Genomic DNA, 20587 nt, shown 5'->3' on the forward strand with positions numbered 1-20587 from the left:
AACAAAAAAAATGTGTATTTTTTAATTAAAATAAAATTGATTAATACAATTGCATTTTAAAATGTCTGTTTTCAATTCATAGCCAAATTGTATTATATACTTTCAAAGAGTGTCTCTGGTCAGTTTTCTTCTGTAATCTATTGATAAACAATTTTTACATCTAAACTGTTTATTAAAATAATTTTTTCCTGTGGCTGAGTCTCTGTCAGTGTTTTGACTCATTTTATGTTTGTTTGTTTTTATTTTTGAAATGAGGACTTACTAGCACCGTTTTTGGGTATGCTGTACATCTCATATAATACTAAGTGAGTGTTTTTACTTCCAGAGAATCTCAGTAAGCTTGGGAAGTACACGCTGCATCTGCAGACCATGCTGAGTGACAACTCGGCCAGCGAATGGGCCGGAAAAAGACTCCCCAACCACACCCTCAAGTTCTCCATTAAAGGTAAAACAAACCAACACACTGGCCCTGTTCACATCTGTGCTGAATTCAGATCTGCATACTACTCTCACTGTAAAAATAGTAAGAGTAGTATGCAAGTATGTAGCTGCGAACTCAGAACTTGTTTTAAGATCCTTCGCAGGTGATTAGGTCAGCTGTTTATTCCTGGAAGTATAGTGTCTTCTGTGTTTTTTGTGACCACCTGTGATCGCATTCGAGTTGAGTTGACATTGTTAATGTGTGCTTCTATAGCACAAACGTTTAAAGTATAAAAATGCTGTGTCCTTCTTGCTTTCTTGCTTGAAATTTGCAAACAGAAACCCATTGATTTTTTTCAGTTTTTAGTGACTGCAACGTGTATATAAGAGCCTGAATTTGATAAATATTTGTTGGTAAATAAAAATCGCAAAATAGATTATAATTTTGAGCGTTTTGGGGAGAATTTTACAGTTTGGGTCACAAGCACAAACGTTTAAAGTATAAAAATGCTGTGTCCTTCTTGCTTTCTTGCTTGAAATTTGCAAACAGAAACCCATTGATTTTTTTCAGTTTTTAGTGACTGCAACGTGTATATAAGAGCCTGAATTTAATAAATATTTGTTGGTAAATAAAAACCGCAAAATAAATTATAATTTTGAGCGTTTTGGGGAGAATTTTACAGTTTGGGTCACTATGAACTGTCATTTTATGGGAAAAGCTGCTAAAATTTAATTGTTCTTGTGTATTCAATGAAAACACACACGTTCTGAATAACATGAATAAATAATGACAGAATTTTCATTTTTGGATGAACTATTCATTTAAATAGCTAAATTAAAAAAAAATTAGTTTTAAGAGTGAAGCAGGGTTGTTATAGTTAACTAAATCTAAAGAAAACATTTTTGTTACTAGTAATAAACTGTAAACTGTCCATCTTGAAATGTTTGTTTTTAGTAATAAAACTAACTTGTTGCAAAGGCAAACGTTTCTCATTAGTCTAACTTGGGGGAAAAAACAGACATTTATAAAAAAAACTGAAGAAAATGACTTACAATTAAACTACAATTAAAATCAAAATGGAAAATATGAAAATTTTAATATGAATAATAATGACAGTAGTGTCTCAGTGATGCTAAAATAACGCTTGACTGAAGTAACTCATCTCCTGTTAGATGCCGTGTTAAATTCTCACTCTTTGTCTTTGTTTCTCCAACAGAAGGTGAAGCAGGATCTTTTGTTATAGGCATAATTTCCTCTCCTGTCCATGTTGGAGTTCCCTTTAGTGTTCCTCTAGATTTTAGGGATGAGTTTGATTATCCCACCCAGCCACCCTGTGACATTAAACCCCAGCTGGAATGTAGGTAGGTCAAAGTATAGACACACAAACTCTGTAGAGATCTGAGTACAGACTGTAGAAGTGTCCTAACTTTGTCTGACCATTGATTTAATCCTTTCCACCCTTTCCTGTTGCTGTTCATTGCTTTATACTGCTATTAACCAATGTTAATAGTGTTTGTACGCACATGCACGCAAATCAGTTTCATCCTCAGACACTTGACATAATGCTCATCTGTGATGCTTCTGTTTTATAATGTATCAAATAAAATGAGAATATGTTGTCTGAAAGCCATATTCAAAATATGAAACTGAGTGAAGCAATGCATGATGGGTTAGGTTTGCTTCAGAATTGGGACACTTTGTGCAAAACAAATGACAATTCTGAAAACAAAATAAGCCCAAAAACAAACCAACAAACTATGAACACAATGGCATATCTTAAAATAAAAAATAATTCGGAAACACAATTCTTAAAGCAAAATAACATTCAGGGTTTCTGCAGCTCTTAAAAAGGTTTTAATTTGCCCTTCCACAAATTCTAAAAAGATCTTAAATCAGTTTTAAATTCATGTAGTCATTAAATTATGCATGCATTGCGAAAAAATAATTATCTTTTTGTTTTCCAATAGAAATATCTAAACATCCTTAAATCAAGATCAATTTACTTGAGATGCAAAATGAAGACATGAAGTCTTGTAAAAAAAAAAAACTGAACAAAATTCAGTGAGTTTCAAAGGGGTATGAAAACATTTGTCCCTTTAAATTAAGAATTTTCTGAGCCCATTGGCAGATATTTTTCTTGTTTTAATTATAAACTCAATTTCATTTTGACCAGTTTCTCAGAACACAAGACTTCTTGTCATTTTCCTTCTTAGGTAAATGCGTTGTGATATAAAAATCTTTAGACATTTGCACTAGAAAACAAGACCAAAATACTGCAGAAGGACATCACCTTTTTGCAGTGTGATCAGAAAGTAATGCAATGCATTTACACTTGATGATACAAGACATTTAAATTTAGAGACCATGTTGTATTGTTGCATTTAATTGATTTCTTACATTTTCATTACTTTATCCTTAAAAGCTTTAAATGGTCCTTCATAAAACCTGCAGAAACCCTTAACTGAATTAATATTGAATTGATTTAAGAGCTTATGAAGAGCTTTTTTAGTGACACCTTCTGTGGGTTAATGATAATTGACTATCTTTATGTGTGAGTCATTGAATTATTCACTCAACCAATTCTTTAATAAACAGAAATGTTGCTAATGCGTTTTTTTTGGAGATGTGCAATGATTCATTCTGTTGTGGTTTTGTTTGTAACAATTTTATTTGCAGAAAATTGTCGCATTTAAAATCATATTGAATAATGCACTCACTTCATATGCACATGAATGTGAATTTCAATCTTGGAAGTATAGTTTTTGTGCGTTTTTCTGATGGTAAAATCTCTCATTAGTTCACTACAGCTAAGTTATGAGGGAATCGCATTTGGGACCACTTGTGTCATCAAAAATGTGAGGGCCATGGGAAAGATCAGTCATCAAAACAAGGTTGGCAGTGTGTTGCATATAGTTTCACAATAATCACAGATGGTCATGATTCTCAAATGTTGAGTTAAACCGTAATAACTGAAGTGTTTGAATTAATCAGAGCCAGTGTTGGGTGTAATTAGTTATTAAGTCATTAGTTACTGTAATTTAATTACTTTTCCCTTGAGAAAGTAAAGTAAGGGTTTACTCTTATTTTTTCTGTAATTTAATTAGTTATGTGATTGAACTTAAAACTGCGTATAGACTGTAGAACATTTATATTCAATACAATAGTGGATTTAACATCAAAATTTAAAGTGCATGCTTTTCATGTACTCTTCTCACTTCAAATACTTTGGTGAGTTAATAAGAATATTGGTAGCACTTTAGTGTCCAATTCTCACTATTAACTAGTTGGTTATTAGCATGAATATTACTGGGATATTGGCTGTTTATTATTACTTAAGAAAAACATATTAATGTCTTATTCTGCAATTCTAAATCCTTAATCCTACCCAATTCTTAAACTGAGCAACTACTTGACAAAGTATTAATAAGCAGTAATTAGGAGTATATTGAGGTAAAAGTCATAGTTAATAGTGATAATTCGACTCTAATCTAAAGTGTGACCAGAATAATTTATGTAGTTATCTATTATTTATTTGAAAGAATTAAAATAACCGTTTCATGTCTATCCTTATATCATTAACTTGTCGAGGTTGATATAGGATTTAGAAAGTAACTTGTAATAAGTAATTAAATACTTTTTGGAGAGAGTAATTTGTACAGTAATGAAATTACACTGTTGAAGATGTAATTAGTAACTAGTAATTAATTACTTTTTTAGAGTAACTTACCCAACACTGCTTCTTCAGAGCATAAACTAATCACAAATAATCAACATGAAGGTATCTTTGTATGTTAATCAAGAGAGAAAGAGTTATTCGATTTATTTCTGAAATCTGTGCTCAAGATTGTATTTGACTGATATGGTGTATATGATTGTGTAACCAACATATACTGTATTATGAGAACGCTCTTGCTAAAAAAATGCATGAAGGGTTTTTTTAATATTTGCAATGACGCTATTAGCACAGCACTTGGATGTGTGTGATATTTTTAACAGATGTACACAGTGAAGGTGCACATCCCAGGACTGAAGCAGGACAGTCAGTCTCTTCAAATTCTATTGCAACCTGGTATGACAAACAACACAGAAACTGCAACAGAAAGAGGAAATATAAAGCAGTATGTTAAAAACCAGGTGACATTTATCTTCCAGGCCCTCCGCACACTCTCGTGGTGTTGCCAGACAGTGATGTGCTCTCTGTTGAGAATCGAACTCCAGCAAACTTCAGAGTTGAGGTTCACGATGAGTACCAGAATATCACCACTCAGCCTAAACTCACTGTCCGCTGCCAGGTAGCACTCCTCGACAAACACACACCATGTATTTACTGACTTTTAGTGACTTAGCAGTTTTATTTATTTGGTGAATGCACACACATTTACTTAGCATGCATATTAGCCTGTCTAATTGGGGACATGCTGTAGACTTCTATTGTTTTTATATACGTTTTTATATACCGATAATTAAAACATTTAAAGATTAACTCAGGGTTTCTCAAGTGTGGGATCGCGACTGGTTGGAAAGCTAATAATTTAACTGAATGTAAAATCAAAATAAATTAGTGCTGTCAAACGATTAATCGCGATTAATCGCAACCAAAATAAAAGTTTTGTTTACATAATATATGTGTGTGTAGTGTACTGTGTATATTTATTATGTATATATAAATACACACACATGCAAGTATATATTTCAGAAAAATATGCTATGTTTATATATTAAATATATATGATATAAAATTTGTGAATATATATATATATATATATATATATATATATATATACATGTAAATACATATAAATATTTTCAAAATATATACTGTATGTGTGTGTATTTATATATACATAATAAATATACAGTACACACACATATATTATGTAAACAAAAACTTTTATTTCGGATGCGATTAATAGTGTGACAGCACTAAAATAAATAGATGTGGCTGCACATTTGATTGAAATAAAACGGATTCTCTATATTTCTATATATATATATATATATATATCTGTATCTCTATATTACGGTGGCCGAGAGAGCTCAGCGCACTGCAACATGCAAATAGAAAAAGCACCAGCAAATTAAGAATACATCTTCATCAGTTTAACTCAATAGTCAGCTATAAAAAAATAACTCTAGAAAGGAGCATGTTGATTAATATATCCACTATATTACATATTCATTACATTTTTTCTTAACATGTTGTCTTCATTATTTAATGTTTGAATAAATCTGTCATGAAGACAAAATGTAATTACAGCCACTGATTAAATGTTTATATTTCTACAATGATGTGGAGTATAAACAATTATATCATTAAAAAGTTTATATAGAATCTGAGAACACTTTTTTTTTATATATATATATATAATGAAATTTTTTGGATGATTGTTGCATGTTTCACCTATTGCATGTTTAATTTAATTTAAACTTTTGTTAACTCAATTTTATGAAAGACCTTCCATTGAATGGCACAGAACTACAGTTCATCTTTTGAATTGTAAATGTGTGTTTGTAGTTGCTGGGAGCCCCTGATCTGCCCGTGGATGTTGTGGACTGCAGTAACACCGGCTCTGGACTCCTGCTGACCAAACCACTTCTGCTGAAGACCGTAAACGCTGAGCAAATCCTTACTGCTAAGTTCAACATTCCTGTAAGATGCATCATTTGCTATGTGTTTAATCTCTTTATTTACTGTATAACCAATATATTATTATTAGGGATGCACGATATTGGATTTTTGCGGATATCCAATATGCCGATATTTTTCAACTCGTTTTTGCCGATACCGATATTGATATTGATACCGATATTGGTATTGGTATTGGTACCAATGCCGATATTGGTATTGCTATTGGTACCGATGCCGATATTGGTATATTCGTATTTATATTGGTACCGATACCGATATTGGTACCGATACCTATATTGATATTGGTACCGATACCAATATTTATTTTTGTTTGGAAACAACACCAAGTCTTTCCTGTGCAGAGATTCTAAACAAATAATTTTAAATTTTAGTTAGTTTTTATCAAAAACTTGTTTGTTAGAATTAAACAAACAATAATGAAGTTCTTTTATAATGAGAGTACATTGAAAGCTTTGAAAATAATTATAAATAAACTATAAATCAGTCACTTTTCAGACGGTTGCAGTGGTAACCTTAACGTTTTATTTAAAGATTTAACATTTGTAGATGGTATAAAGAGTTGCAAACATTCTTAAAGTTCATTTCAGAGCTCGTTTGAAAAAAGAAAAAATATTACACATTAATAAATAAATCTATTTAATTTACAAGTGTCATGTTTGTTCATGTAAGCTATATCTTCTGACATTTAATTCAAAACCTGCTCTTGATTTTACAACATCAGTTATTGCTTTATTTAATCAGAAATACAATCTTAATTTTATTTGTGCATTTTACTTTCATTTTATTACAAGTAGGCCAACCGCGCCCCCTAGGGAATTAAAACTCGTTATCTGACGTGCATTCTCAGTTCAAATGCAGTGATCAAAAACAGTGAATCTAATCACCATTCAGGCAAAAAATTGTTTAAAGAATGACCACAATGCTGACTTGATCTTATCACTAGTACACCCTGTGCTCATGTGAGTTATTCGTCTTATCGGCAAGACATATCGGCACAATTTTACATATCGGGCCGATGTTTACATTTTAAACCATTATCGGCCGATTCCGAAGTCATTCCGATAATATTGTGCATCCCTAATTATTATGGAAATATTTATTTAGCTTTTAATGTTCAGATGCATGTTGCTTTGTGTGCATTTAATCCAGATACAAAAAAATGCATATTTAATAGGCATGCACATTATATTTGTGACTTTAAGCATTTGCCATCAGTGTTTTATCAATATTGTACAATTTGGCTGATATTAGAAGCAAATAATACTAGACCTTTTTTCAATTAAAAAAAATATATATTTTATATTTATATAAAAGTATTGATAAATGATCTGTCTTTTCTACTTTAAATTCAAATTTCAGAGTTTGATTTGTAGTGATTAATTATTTTGTTAAATTGTTCTTCACTTTTTTTTAAGAATAGTGTGTGGTGTTCAGAATAAGAGTTCAATTAGTGCTCGTAATTGTTTGTTGATTGCTTTGCTATGTGTATAAAATATAGATAATCAGCATGCTGTTTGTATAAAGCCACAGCGTATCTATTTTACAAATGAATGATTCATCTGTGCATACGTTTCCTTTTTTCAATTTTTGACCCCATAAATAAAATTGCATTGACCTTACATGCCTCCAACTCAGAGTTTAACTGTTAATGAATCTTTCATAAAAGTAAAGTGTATTGACTGTTTAATTTTATAATTTAACTTGAGTTGTTTTGTGCATGCAGAACCACAGGACAGTGGCGTGCGTGGAACGCCAGCTCCGCGTCTTGCCCAGCTCACGAATATCCCGTTTGGAGATCTACAGACAGGAAGAGGGCTCTGATGATCTCATGGTGCTGCAGAACGCCGAGCGCATTGATTGGACGGCAGGAGACGCGCTAGGAAACCTGCGCTTCAGACTGTATGATGAGGGCAATAGACTGGTTTCCCTTCGGCCAAAACTCACCAGCATGATTAAGGTTTACTTTTAGTGACTAAATCTGTTTGCACTGACATACTGTAATACTCGGCCCCAAAAAATGAGTCACAATAAAATGAGCGATTTAACAATATTGACAACCTTTTTATGACATAATATTCGAACACACAAAATAAATTAGAAGCATACGTTAACATTCATCAATGATGTGGGTGTCATAAAGTAACAGTTAACAGTTTTTATAGCATTTATGAATCTGCTTAGGGCCAGTTTTACTAACAGCTTGCGCCCGCGCAAACCGTCTTTTGGCGTTAAAATAGTACTGTCAGGTTTTACTAAAGACGCGCAGTGAAGCCCCAAAAAATGAGTCACAATAAAATGAGCGATTTAACAATATTGACAACCTTTTTATGACATAATATTCGAACACACAAAATAAATTAGAAGCATACGTTAACATTCATCAATGATGTGGGTGTCATAAAGTAACAGTTAACAATTTTTATAGCATTTATGAATCTGCTTAGGGCCAGTTTTACTAACAGCTTGCGCCCGCGCAAACCGTCTTTTGGCGTTAAAATAGTACTGTCAGGTTTTACTAAAGACGCGCAGTGAAGAATTAGCGCTGAAAAGGCGTGGACACAGCGATTTTTGCACCTGACCTTATTGAATATGCATTTCTGGAAGTTTCCCTTTCAGACGCAAAATTTATGGGAGGAGAGTACTCAAAAGAATCACGCTACGAGATTTACTAACGTTTGTGCTCGTCAAATTACTGGCATTTGCGCCATTATTTAACACCCATAAAAAGCATGTCTTTGCACTTGAAATGGATGCAATTTGTTGCTAGGAGAGGCACTGCAGAGAACAGATTTTTACACATGTATTAATTTATTTGGAAAGAACACATTATCCGAACATATCGTTTGCCAAGCCATGATATTATTAATTTGCTTCAGGAAATAAAAGACGACTTGGAACCCTCATCTAGGAGTCACGCAATACCAGGTCATTCATATTTATTCCTTTATTGTTTATTCGTGACTAAGCTAATTTGCGCTGCTCTTGGTAAATTGCATATGTAAATGAGATGTTGCATCTGTGTGGTTTAATTTGCGTGTTGTTAGTAAATCACCCGCAGAAATTTCCACGCCCAAATCTGCCGTTTCGTAAAACTGGCCCTAAATGTTAATTTGCAAAAATACTACTGGTAATGGTTGTCTTATGCTTATATTATGTTTTTTATTTGTGTTTATGGTATCTTATGAACAAACATATGATAACCACAGTCAGTAATATATTTGTATGTTATCAAATACTTACATTTATGAATGCTATAAATTATTAATTGTTACCAACAATAACAACAAAATTTGGTAACATCTTACAATAAGATTCACTGTTAATATTGATTAAATTTGTTATATTATGAATAATAATAATAATATTTTATTTGTTGTATTTTATTTGTATAATATAGTTATATAACAATATTTTATTTGATATACATGTTGTGTATCATAGCATACAACAACCAAAATGTTTTTTTTTGTATTTATGTTGTTACGTTATGAACAAATATTTGATAACCATGATCAGTAGTATATTTGTTAACAATTACCTGTATTTATAAATGCTATAAATAATTGTTACGAACAACAACAAAATATTATGTAATTTTTCATGAATTTTCTATATGTTAATGTTGGTTATATTTGTTATGCATAATAATTATGATAATAATAATAGTATTGTATTATGTTATGTTTGTTATATCTAATATATTGAATAATGTACCATAATAATATAACAAATACAGAAATGCTATATGTTATATCTTACGGTTTATAATATTGCATATAACAATATAGCAAATACAATATTATTATTATGTGTAATATATTTTTCATGCAGTGTGTATATTGTGCACAGTATCAAAATAATATTTGCTGATGTGCATGTGTTTGTGTGTTTCTTGAAGGTGAATTGGACAGCAGATATAAACGCAGAAGAGCTTTCTCAGGGAAAGCTGCCTCCTTTAAGTGTCCCGTCTCAAGCACAGAGAGAGCATTTCTACCACGTGTCTTTCCACGACCAGCACACGGTCAACTTTTCCTTCATCATTGTGTAAGTTACACACAGTTGCATCACATGTCTGTCTGTCTGTCTTTCATTATATACCTAAACAAAAGCATATCTCTGCATGTGTGTGTCTCTGAAGGCCTCGTCCAGATGAGCCTGAGCGTTTGCGGGTCAACCTCAGCGAGTCGACTGTGAAAATGGGAGAAATTCTGTCTGGAAACGTATGTAAGTATCATCTTTAGGTACGACATAATTGGGTTTGACTTTAAATCAGCGAGTCGTAATGTGATTACAAAATTCCCAGGTTTCTTTATATGTGACCCTGGAGTCTTAAGTCGCTGGGGGATATTTGTAGCAATAGCCAAAAATACATTGTATGGGTCAAAATTATACATTTTTCTTTTATGCCAAAAATCATTAGGGTATTAAGTAAAGATCATGTTCCATGAATATATTTAGTAAATTTCCTACCGTAAATATATCAAAACTTAGTTTTTGATTAGTAATATGCATTGCTAAGAACTTCATTTGGACAACTTTAAAGATGATTTTCTCAATATTTAGATTTTTTTGCACCCTCAGATTCCAGATTTTCAAATAGTTTTATCCCGACCAAATATTGTCCTATCCTAACAAACCATACATCAATGGAAAGCTTATTTATTCAGCTTTTCGAGAAATTGACCCTTATGACTGGTTTTGTGCTCCAGTTTGCAAAAATACTACTGGTAATGGTTGTCTTATGCTTATATTATGTTTTTTATTTGTGTTTATGGTATCTTATGAACAAACATATGATAACCACAGTCAGTAATATATTTGTATGTTATCAAATACTTACATTTATGAATGCTATAAATTATTAATTGTTACCAACAATAACAACAAAATTTGGTAACATCTTACAATAAGATTCACTGTTAATATTGATTAAATTTGTTATATTATGAATAATAATAATAATAACATTGCTAAGAACTTCATTTGGACAACTTTAAAGATGATTTTCTCAATATTTAGATTTTTTTGCACCCTCAGATTCCAGATTTTCAAATAGTTTTATCCCGACCAAATATTGTCCTATCCTAACAAACCATACATCAATGGAAAGCTTATTTATTCAGCTTTTCGAGAAATTGACCCTTATGACTGGTTTTGTGCTCCAGGGTCATATATGTAATTTCTTTTGAAACTGATTGTGTCCTTGCTTACACAGACGCTCTGTTTGTAGATCACATACCAGTTTTGTGTTTGTTAAAAACATTCCGTTTTAAAACCTGTGTTTCTCTCTCAGATGTAGAACTTGTTGATCAGTACGGGAATAAAACGGACTGTCTGAACGCTGATATTGTGAAGACTTTGAGTGTGTCTGCTGATGGTCTGGATAAATCAGCTCTGGCCGTTGAATGGCAGGTACTGTATACACAACCACAGACACAAGCAAATGAGCAGGTTTTGATAGGGATGCCCTCTATACTGCCATATCGGTCATTACAGTTCACGTAAACTCTTCTTCTCTCTGTTGCAGCTGTCAGTCATTCAGCATTCACAGCCCAGTCATGTTCAGTTACGACAGATGGCTCAGTAAAATCAGTGATCGCAAAACAATCGGGAAAAAAGGCATTACATGCAATTTTTCAAATCATAACATGTGAATTTATATAGTCGCCAGTGGTGATCTCAGCAAAAATATCGCTCGTGAATTAATATTTTTGGTCGCAAATGTGACCGTTTTAGAGTCTGTTTTCTGTCCTGTCTATGTTGTTGCCTCATTAAAAAGCTGCTATAGAAATTCTGCATTGATTTAGAAGAAGAAAAAAAAATTAATGGGTATCGGATCGGTATCGAAAAAGCTTCGAAAAGCTTGTTGACTTTTGCTGTTTACCTAAGCTTAAGTTACATTGTGGGCGGCTTTTGTATTTATTTGGTTGGTTGTGTTTGCTAGGGTTAGGTTAGGTTAGTGCAATTTAAGAGTCTGTATAATACAGCATGTGTTGTAATTCGCTTTTGTTAGTAAATGTTATATATATATATATACAGTTAATCAAATTGCAGTGCAATTAATCAAAATACAGTTTCATTTTCGATTTCGGCCTCCAACAATTATGAAAATACAATAATCAAGAAAAATATGATCATTGCTGTTCTTTCTAGCCGTGCGCTTTCGCTCCTCCATACAAGCCCAATTTCTCATGCAAATCAGTAAAATTATGTAACATGAATCTCTGTGTGAAAGAGGCTTATATTATGTAAACTTGATTTATAATCTGCCATCCAAACATTTTATGTGCTACATGGCACAAGATGATACATTTTTTAAAATCATTAATATTGATGTATAATATCAAGGAAATGCAGTTAGCCTGCCTCTTTGTATATTTATGTTTGATCTTTTAGACATATTTGGATAATGTTTTGAATATAATGGTTTATGAATTAGGAAGGTTTATGAATTCAATTGATTAGACATGGGTTTTGGATTATTAAAATTAAATAATTAAAACAATTCAGACAAAGACATGGAATTTTGGAAAAATAAAACAGATTTTGGGGGAGATAAAAGAAATTTGGGAAAAATTACAAATTTTGTTAAATTTTTGGTAAATTGTTGTTTATATGTGTGTAAGTTTTGTGATTACTTTTTGATTACTAAAATGTCATTTAACCATCAGAATGGAATCCAGACAAAATTGAAACTGAAAACAAGGAATTTGGGAAAAAATTTAACTGATTTACTAGGGCCCTGCCTGTAGTGTAACTTAGAAATTGCATGGTGTACACACTGTCATACCATGTAGTACTTGTAAAAATGTGTCTTTATTTTCATTCAAACATGTGTATTTATTTGTATGCTGTTTTGCAGGCCAGCAGTGGACGGTTGTCTGTATGCCGGGTCCGGTTCGTAGGAGGAACTCCTGGCCCGAGGGAGTTGTGCTTTAAGTATCAGGACATGATGGAATTTGTGCGAATCGAAGTCACCGCGGGACCTCCGGTACAGATAAAGCTGCTGGAGAAGCCAGAGATGGTGTGTCACATTTTCACATCCCCAACACTGAATTTCATGCGGGAGAAGAGTTTGACTAAAGCTGGCCTCTTTAGCCTCTCCAGGTCGTGAATGGCCAGGGCTTGGACGCTCCGCTGGTCGTGCAGCTGTGTGACGAATGGGGAAATCCTTCACCAGACCAGCGGATTGAAATCATGATGAAGGCTCTGATGCCAAAGTTGAAGGTACATTTGAGGGAAGAGAGGTCTGTGGATTTATTTACATTTAGTCATTTAGCAGACGCTTTTATCCAAAGCGACTTACTAATGAGGACAATGGAAGCAATCAGAATCAACAAGAGAGCAAAGATATGTGAGTGCTATAACACGTCTCAGCTTAACGCGGTACACATAGCAAGTTTTTTTTTTAATGATATAATAAGAAAACGGATAGAATAGAAAAAGAATATAGCAGGCTAGTGGTAGAGGCATTTTTTTTGCATTATAATCACAAAAAAAAAACTTTTGACTGTACTTGAAAAGTAAATTTTTTAACATACACTGTAAAACATAAGGGAGAGAAACCCAGTGCAATTTCACTAAAAGATTGGAAATGTTATCACTTCTCAATAATCTAATTATTATGTTGACAAGTTAGAGGGTTTATCTGCACTAGTCAACATTTGAAGTGGATCAAAACCTTTCATCAAAGTTGTCCTAAAACCCAAAACCAGTTGTCTTAGGACAACTTTGATTAACTTTTTTGATCCACTTCAAATGTTGACTACTTTATTATGAACAATCAAAAAAAAAATGAATGCATGAACATGAAACATAAAATTGTGAAATCCATCCCCTTCTCAGCTTTAGACCTATAGACTGTGTTTATCTGCATTATGACTTCACATTGGAACAAAAATTGCAACGGAAATAAAACAAAAACAAAATTGAGTTCCTACTGTGTTGTCTGTAAATCTAAACTCTATTTTAAATTTTTACTTAAGAGCTAATGCCCTACTAGAAGCAATGCAATTTTTAATACTTTTTTGTTTTTCTCTTTCAGATAAAGTCTTTAATATCTTCTCAGCCTGTGGATTCAGAAGGAAAAGCTTGCTTCGTATTAGAAACTATAAGTGGTCCAAAGTAAGTACATACTGAACCCTATAAAGCCTACTGTGTTATATTTGACACATGGATTTCCAAGGCCTCTAAATGATCAACACGATCAAACTTTGTATCAAGTAAAAGGTCTTTAGTGTAATTGTATACTAAATACCTTCAGCTCGTGCTTCACATGTCTTTCTGCTGTGAAATCTTTGCTGATTGTTATAAAGCAAATGTAAGTATAATTTTGATATTGCTAGTAATATTTCAGTATGAACACCTATTGGACTGAATCAACTTCCAATGATCCAGACATAATTTTTTAGAAAAGTCATATTGAAATGAGAGTATCAAATATGATCATCAGGCTTCTGAGGAACGTTTACTAGTTCATCTCTCAATCATCATTGCATTATGTTTTGAAACTACAGAGCTTTGATCATAAAACTACATTTACATTTAGTCATCACTTACAAATGAGGACAATAAACTGAGCAAATATCATCTTACTAAGATGTATTATTGGGAGCTACAGAGTGATGACGGAGGTTTATATCATTTTGTGCACTGTTATAAAAATCTCATTGATTTACATCACAATCAGAATTTCATCTTACTTTTTAGCCACATAAATATCAGCATCTGCACCAAATTGCATGTGTTTGGACCTCTGAATAAAACTAAGTGCCATATTCTCACTATATCAGTATATGAGTCTTAAAAGCCTGATGCATCAAATGTGATGCTCAACAAAAGCACACTCTTTCACTTTCTGTCTCTTTCTTCTCTAGAGGGGTGCATCAGTTGCAGTTTCGGGGGACTTTTGGCAGGAAGGGGATTCCTGGACCTGTAGTAAAATTAAACTTGATTCCTGACCCCAACAAACCCGTCGAACTCTCTATTAAATATGACAGTGCTGCTAGCTTACGTGCAGGGGACATTTTCCCAGGTGTGTGTGGATGCATGTAAGCCTACATTATATTGTAACCTCAGTATAGATTAGTGTGCATATCATATTTTTTGGTGTCTTTAGTGTTTACAGTGATCGTGATTTCTGAGGATGGCACACCGGTGAGAAACATCTGCCCTGCAAACCTCTCGATGCTGCTGTGGAAGGGCACGGTATCAGGCTCCTATCCACCCTCTACCGTGAGTCGCCCGATTTAGTCTTTTATTTTGACACATTGCTTGAAACCACAAGGGTGAGTCTCTCAGAATGTGTCGAGATTCATATCGGAGTCACAATTCAATCCATGTTTTGCTTAAAGGGATAGTTCACCCAAAAAATTTAAATTCTGTAATTATTTCCTCACCCTAATGTCGTTACAAACCTGTTTGACTTTCTTTCTTATATTGAACACAAAAGAAAATATTCTGAAGAATGCTGGTAAGCAAACAGTTGATGGGTCCACATAGTATTTCTTTCTCTACTATGGAGGTCAATGGGGACCAACAACGGTTTGCTTCCTCAAAATTCTTTAAAATATCTTCTTTTGTGTTTAACATAAGAAAGAGACTTATACAGGTTTGGAACGACATGAGGGTGAGGAAATGATTACAGAATTTTTATTTTTGGTTGAACTATCCCTTTAACCCTTCTAAGCTTTTCTAAAAGCGGTCGCACCTTGACTGTACCAGGAACTGCAAAAAGTGTTAACGTTTTTGTTGTTTAATAAAATATTTTAAGAGTAACTGCACTGAAGTAGTTATAAAATTATGAACCTTTGTTATTTACACCTTACTACAGTAAGCTGATAAATATATAAATAATCGTTTATTTAGAGCTTATATATTATATTATATATATTATACGTGACCCTGCAGCACAAAAGCAGTGTTAAGTCGCTGGGGTATATTTGTAGCAATAGCCAACAATACATTGTATGGGTCAAAATTATACATTTTTCTTTTATGCCAAAAATCATTAGGATATTAAGTAAAGATCATGTTCCATGAAGATATTTTGTAAATTTCCTACCGTACATATATCAAAACTTAATTTTTGATCAGTAATATGCATTGCTAAGAACTTCATTTGAACAACTTTAAAGATGATTTTCTCAGTATTTTTATTTTTTTGCACCCTCAGATTCCAGATTTTCAAATAGTTGTATCTCGACCAAATATCGTCATGTCATATAACAAACCACACATCAATGGAAAGCTTGTTTATTCAGATCATGTAAATCTCAATTTAAAAAAAATGTACCCTTATGACTGGTTTTGTGGTCCAGGGTCGCATAGTGCTGTCAAAATTAGCGCGTTAACGCAGGCGATGAATTTTTCCAGTTTAACAAAGTTAAAAATATTTTATTCTCACTTAACGCAGAGCTAGGGTTGGCCACCCCACTCACAACTGCTGCTTCGGTCTCTTTTTTTTCTTGAAAAGAATTGCATTTATTTAGACTTTTTAGACTTCATCAGTGACAGGTGCTCAAATGAGCGCGGAAATGGTACAAGTAACGAGGAGCTTCAGTAGAACAACAGTGAACTACACCCAGATGAGATATTGTCAGGCTATATGTCAGTAAAAACAAGTTTTCCTGTCCTGTCAGCCGTTATAACGCGTGCTGTAGCCTGTATCATTTCATATTAAAGTGCGAATGAACTACGAGCATGCGTGTCAGATCCGCGTCATGTTCAGCAGCGGCAGCTCTTAAAGTAATAGCAGCCAAAGAACCTTAACAACCCAGCTTCGGTGACGTCTGCTAATCAAAGAACACAAGAAAAAAATAACTTTTGTAGCTTTAAGAAGTCATCTATATTTAATTTAGAATTCAATGTTGATAACTTTATTAAATGTTTGTATATTTCCTACTTGCTGAAGGGCAGAGGTAAATATGACATTTATTATAATGGTTTCCTGTGAAGATTGTTTTATGTAAAGAAGTTCACTTATATTAGAAGTTTTAGGCTGTTTTTTAAAGTCTAATAAATGTTAAAATCGATAGCTGTCAATTATACTGTAATGTTGATTGGCTATAGTCAATGGTTAAATATTAGGAAAAAATTAAAATTTCCTAGAGTCATCAGTAGTATTAGTATGCCATTAAACATGTTGTTTCTACATTAATTTCGAGATTGAATGTGAAATTATTGCAATATATAAAAGTAGATTTAAAAACTTTAATGTTAGGTGGGATTAATTGCTATCAATTAATATAGGGATTCATAATTTTTTTTAATCGATTGACAGCACTCTCTCGCTCTCTCTCTCTCTCTCTCTCTCTCTCTATATATATATATATATATATATATTTATATATTTGTATAAACAGTAGTAGAATATGATGCATTTGGGCCAGATTGCTGCCATATGAAAGAAAAATGACTTTGTCAGGTCAAAATACATACCAAGTGTCAAAATTATGACTTAAGTCATCATGACATACACTGAAACGAGCATAACATGTCATAATTATGACAAAAATTCGAAATAATGACATACTAAGTCCTAAGTCAAAATTTACACAAAATGTGACATGAAAAGTTAAAATTATGACACCAAAAAAAAATCGAAACGGACATAAAATGTCATTATTATGACAAGTTAAATTCAAAATTGTATGGCATAAAGAGTAATTGTCATACTAAGTCAATTATGACATAAGTTGAAATTATATACATAAGTCATAATTTACATGACATTATGACAGTCAAAACTGACATATTGAGTCTTAATTTTAACATTCAATCATGACAAGTTGAAACTGAGAGACAAGTCATTGTGACAAAAACTCAAATTTTGACAAATTATGACACAAAAAGTCATAATTGACAAAGCTGAAATTGCTTATTACTAAAACATGATTATGACTTCATATGTCACAATTTTTGCGTTTCATCCATAATTTTGATTTACCAAATCATGTACTCTGTTTAATTGCTGCAAGCTCTATTTCTTTAAAAGCAATCGTGAACCCAGTACAGTTTAAGAGTTGCTGAAAAAAAGAATTAAACAACAAAACTATTTTAATAGTGATCTGAAATGCATGTGACGTTTGTTACCCATTTAAAACAAATCTGTCTGCATCTATCTTGTTGAATTCAAAAATAGGGAGGTTTGGTCTCACATTCATGATGCATAACTAGGAAATGTAAAAAAAAAAAACGTAAATACTTTTAAATGCCCCAAAGTTGCTTGGAGCAAACAAACAACACAAATCTGGGGTTTTGTGTTCTAGGTTTTTAGGCAAACTGGGGTCTGGGGATGAAGGGGACGTTCATCCAAACATGATGAGAATCAGAGGACTCTTCCAAAGACATATTAGTTGATGTGGTGATGTTTGCGCGTGATGATTTGTAGGTGGGTCATCTGGCACAGGTGGAGGATGATGATGCAGCGAAGGTGATCTCTTGGCATATTCTGGGAGACATGGACTGTGTGGTTACTGAAACAACATCTGCTGCCAAGAAAATCTATGATGATACGCAAGGACGACAACAAGTCATTCCCCTCGAGACAGTCTTCTGGAGACCAAATGACAGGTACTCATACATGCCGTCTTGTTTTTATTTTGTTTTTGTGTGTTTTTCATTTTTTATTTTTTTTTGTAAATGTCTACGATGTTATTTTACTAAATCAAGTTAAAGGTGACATATCATGAAAGTGCTATAATCGTGTCCCCGGTGCATCTACCAATCCAGAAAACGTGAAAAAGAACAACCCAGTAGATATTTTTTGCTAAGCCTTTCTCTGTAAGCTTGTGAAAAAATAACGAGCCGTTCAGATTTCGCTCCAGCCGTGACGTAGAAAGGGGATCTTATAATATCACCGCCCCTTAATCTGCACGTTTCCACACGCAGAACCATGGCAAAATTTCAAGCAAAGCATGCTAACTGTTCTGCCTTTGGCTGCACTGACGAGCACAGAACACTATTTAGAGTCCCAGCCTCAGAGGAGACAAGAGAGCAGTGTATTTATTGATTGATTTAGGCTACTGTATATTGCTGCTGCCACACAGATCTAATATAAACATGCCATTTATTTCCCAGCTGTTTACCTTCACAGACATAACCCACTGTTTTTGTAACGCATGCATGTTTTAAACGTAAACTTGTGTGTATTTGACAGTTTAAGCGCAATAAGCCATGAAAGAGAACTTAGTTTAGTATTCTCATGCCGTGTGACAGACGCTTTATGTGCGTGTGTGCTCAGAAAACCCGATATCAGAAGTTTAAACTAATATGGTTTAAAATGCACAATTTCAACGCGATAGACATGATAAACAAAACCAAACGGATGGTTTTTTTAGCTGAATATCTGAGGTACGAACTGTAAAGCTGTTTATCATTGTGCAAAACAACTGAGAGCCCAAGCTTTTGTATCAGGTTGTTTTGTTAAAGCTCTAAATATAAAGGTGGCATAATAGTGAAAATATAATGGAAAATACCCAAGTGTTCGGTCACCAGAGAGGTCTGTCTTTTCAATGGAAAATTGAGTTGTTTAAAAAATTACGAGGTCAAAAAAAATGAAACATTTGCGTGGATAAATTTGCTCACAATATGATCAATAACTTCCAGGCATTCAGCAAACATGCTGTTACATAGTTCCGAAATTATGTAACTGCATGTTTGCTGAATGCCTATGATATATGAAGTATTATAGATGGCAAGTAGTTGTACAGTTTACAGCACTTGGTTTAGTCTTCTGTCATTCTTCACACAAACACAGGAAATAGCTGACTGATTTCCGCTGTCAGAACTGTTTTGCACGTCATATGTACTGAAACTTTTTACAGTTACTTTTTTTTTTCTTTTTCTGAGAGTGTAACCTTAAAGTGATAATTCACCCAAAAATTAAAATGATGCCGTCATCTCAACCTCAAGTTGTTCCAAACCTGTATGAGTTTCTTGCTTCTGTTGAACACAGAAGAAGTTATTTTGAAGAACGTCGGTAACCAAATAGTTGCTGGTAGCCATTGACTTCCATTATAAGGAAAAAATACTATGGAAGTCAGTGGCTACCAGCAACTGTCTGGTTACCAGCGTTCTTCAAAAATATCGCCACGTTTCCTAGATCACTTCCTAAGTATTACCTCTTTAATTAACAATTAGTGAGTAGTTTATTGCGTTTATTTTGTCTCAGCTGTATGCTTTTTTTTTCTGTGCATGTTTGTTCATGTGTCTTAGGCCTCTGCCTCACATCAGGAATGGCTCCCCTCTCTTCCGTCCCATTGGTAATCCTGAGTTTGTAAAAGACATGCTTATTTTTCCTGAGCATGTAGAAAGCTGCAATAAAGGTAAGACAAAAGCACACATGGAACACCATTTTGAGAAAATAAGATTAATAAAAATGTAAGAAATCTCCCAGCCAGAATGCGTTCTCATGAGTTATTATTAGTTGTTGTAACCTGTTTAACTTGCTATACTGTATTATTTTTTTATTTTTGTTAATAATTCAAATAATTGCATTTACAACAAATGTAAAA

General features: G+C 33.3%; 1 protein-coding gene across 1 annotated transcript in view; it reads left to right on the top strand.

The window, feature by feature from the left end:
* LOC107601143 (structural maintenance of chromosomes flexible hinge domain-containing protein 1-like) overlaps positions 1-20587 on the top strand; it is a 34259-nt gene that overhangs the window by 751 nt on the left and 12921 nt on the right. The window contains 15 exon segments of the mRNA XM_016293198.1: positions 326-445; positions 1638-1782; positions 3219-3312; positions 4418-4490; positions 4574-4713; positions 5937-6071; positions 7795-8028; positions 9970-10115; positions 10210-10295; positions 11365-11483; positions 12934-13095; positions 13170-13298; positions 14116-14195; positions 14948-15105; positions 15190-15305. Of these exon segments, the coding sequence (XP_016148684.1) occupies positions 326-445; positions 1638-1782; positions 3219-3312; positions 4418-4490; positions 4574-4713; positions 5937-6071; positions 7795-8028; positions 9970-10115; positions 10210-10295; positions 11365-11483; positions 12934-13095; positions 13170-13298; positions 14116-14195; positions 14948-15105; positions 15190-15305 (1937 nt within the window).

The sequence above is a fragment of the Sinocyclocheilus grahami genome, unplaced genomic scaffold (assembly GCF_001515645.1).
Source record: "Sinocyclocheilus grahami isolate Dianchi unplaced genomic scaffold, SAMN03320097.WGS_v1.1 scaffold300.1, whole genome shotgun sequence".
NCBI classification, from domain to species: Eukaryota; Metazoa; Chordata; class Actinopteri; order Cypriniformes; family Cyprinidae; genus Sinocyclocheilus; species Sinocyclocheilus grahami.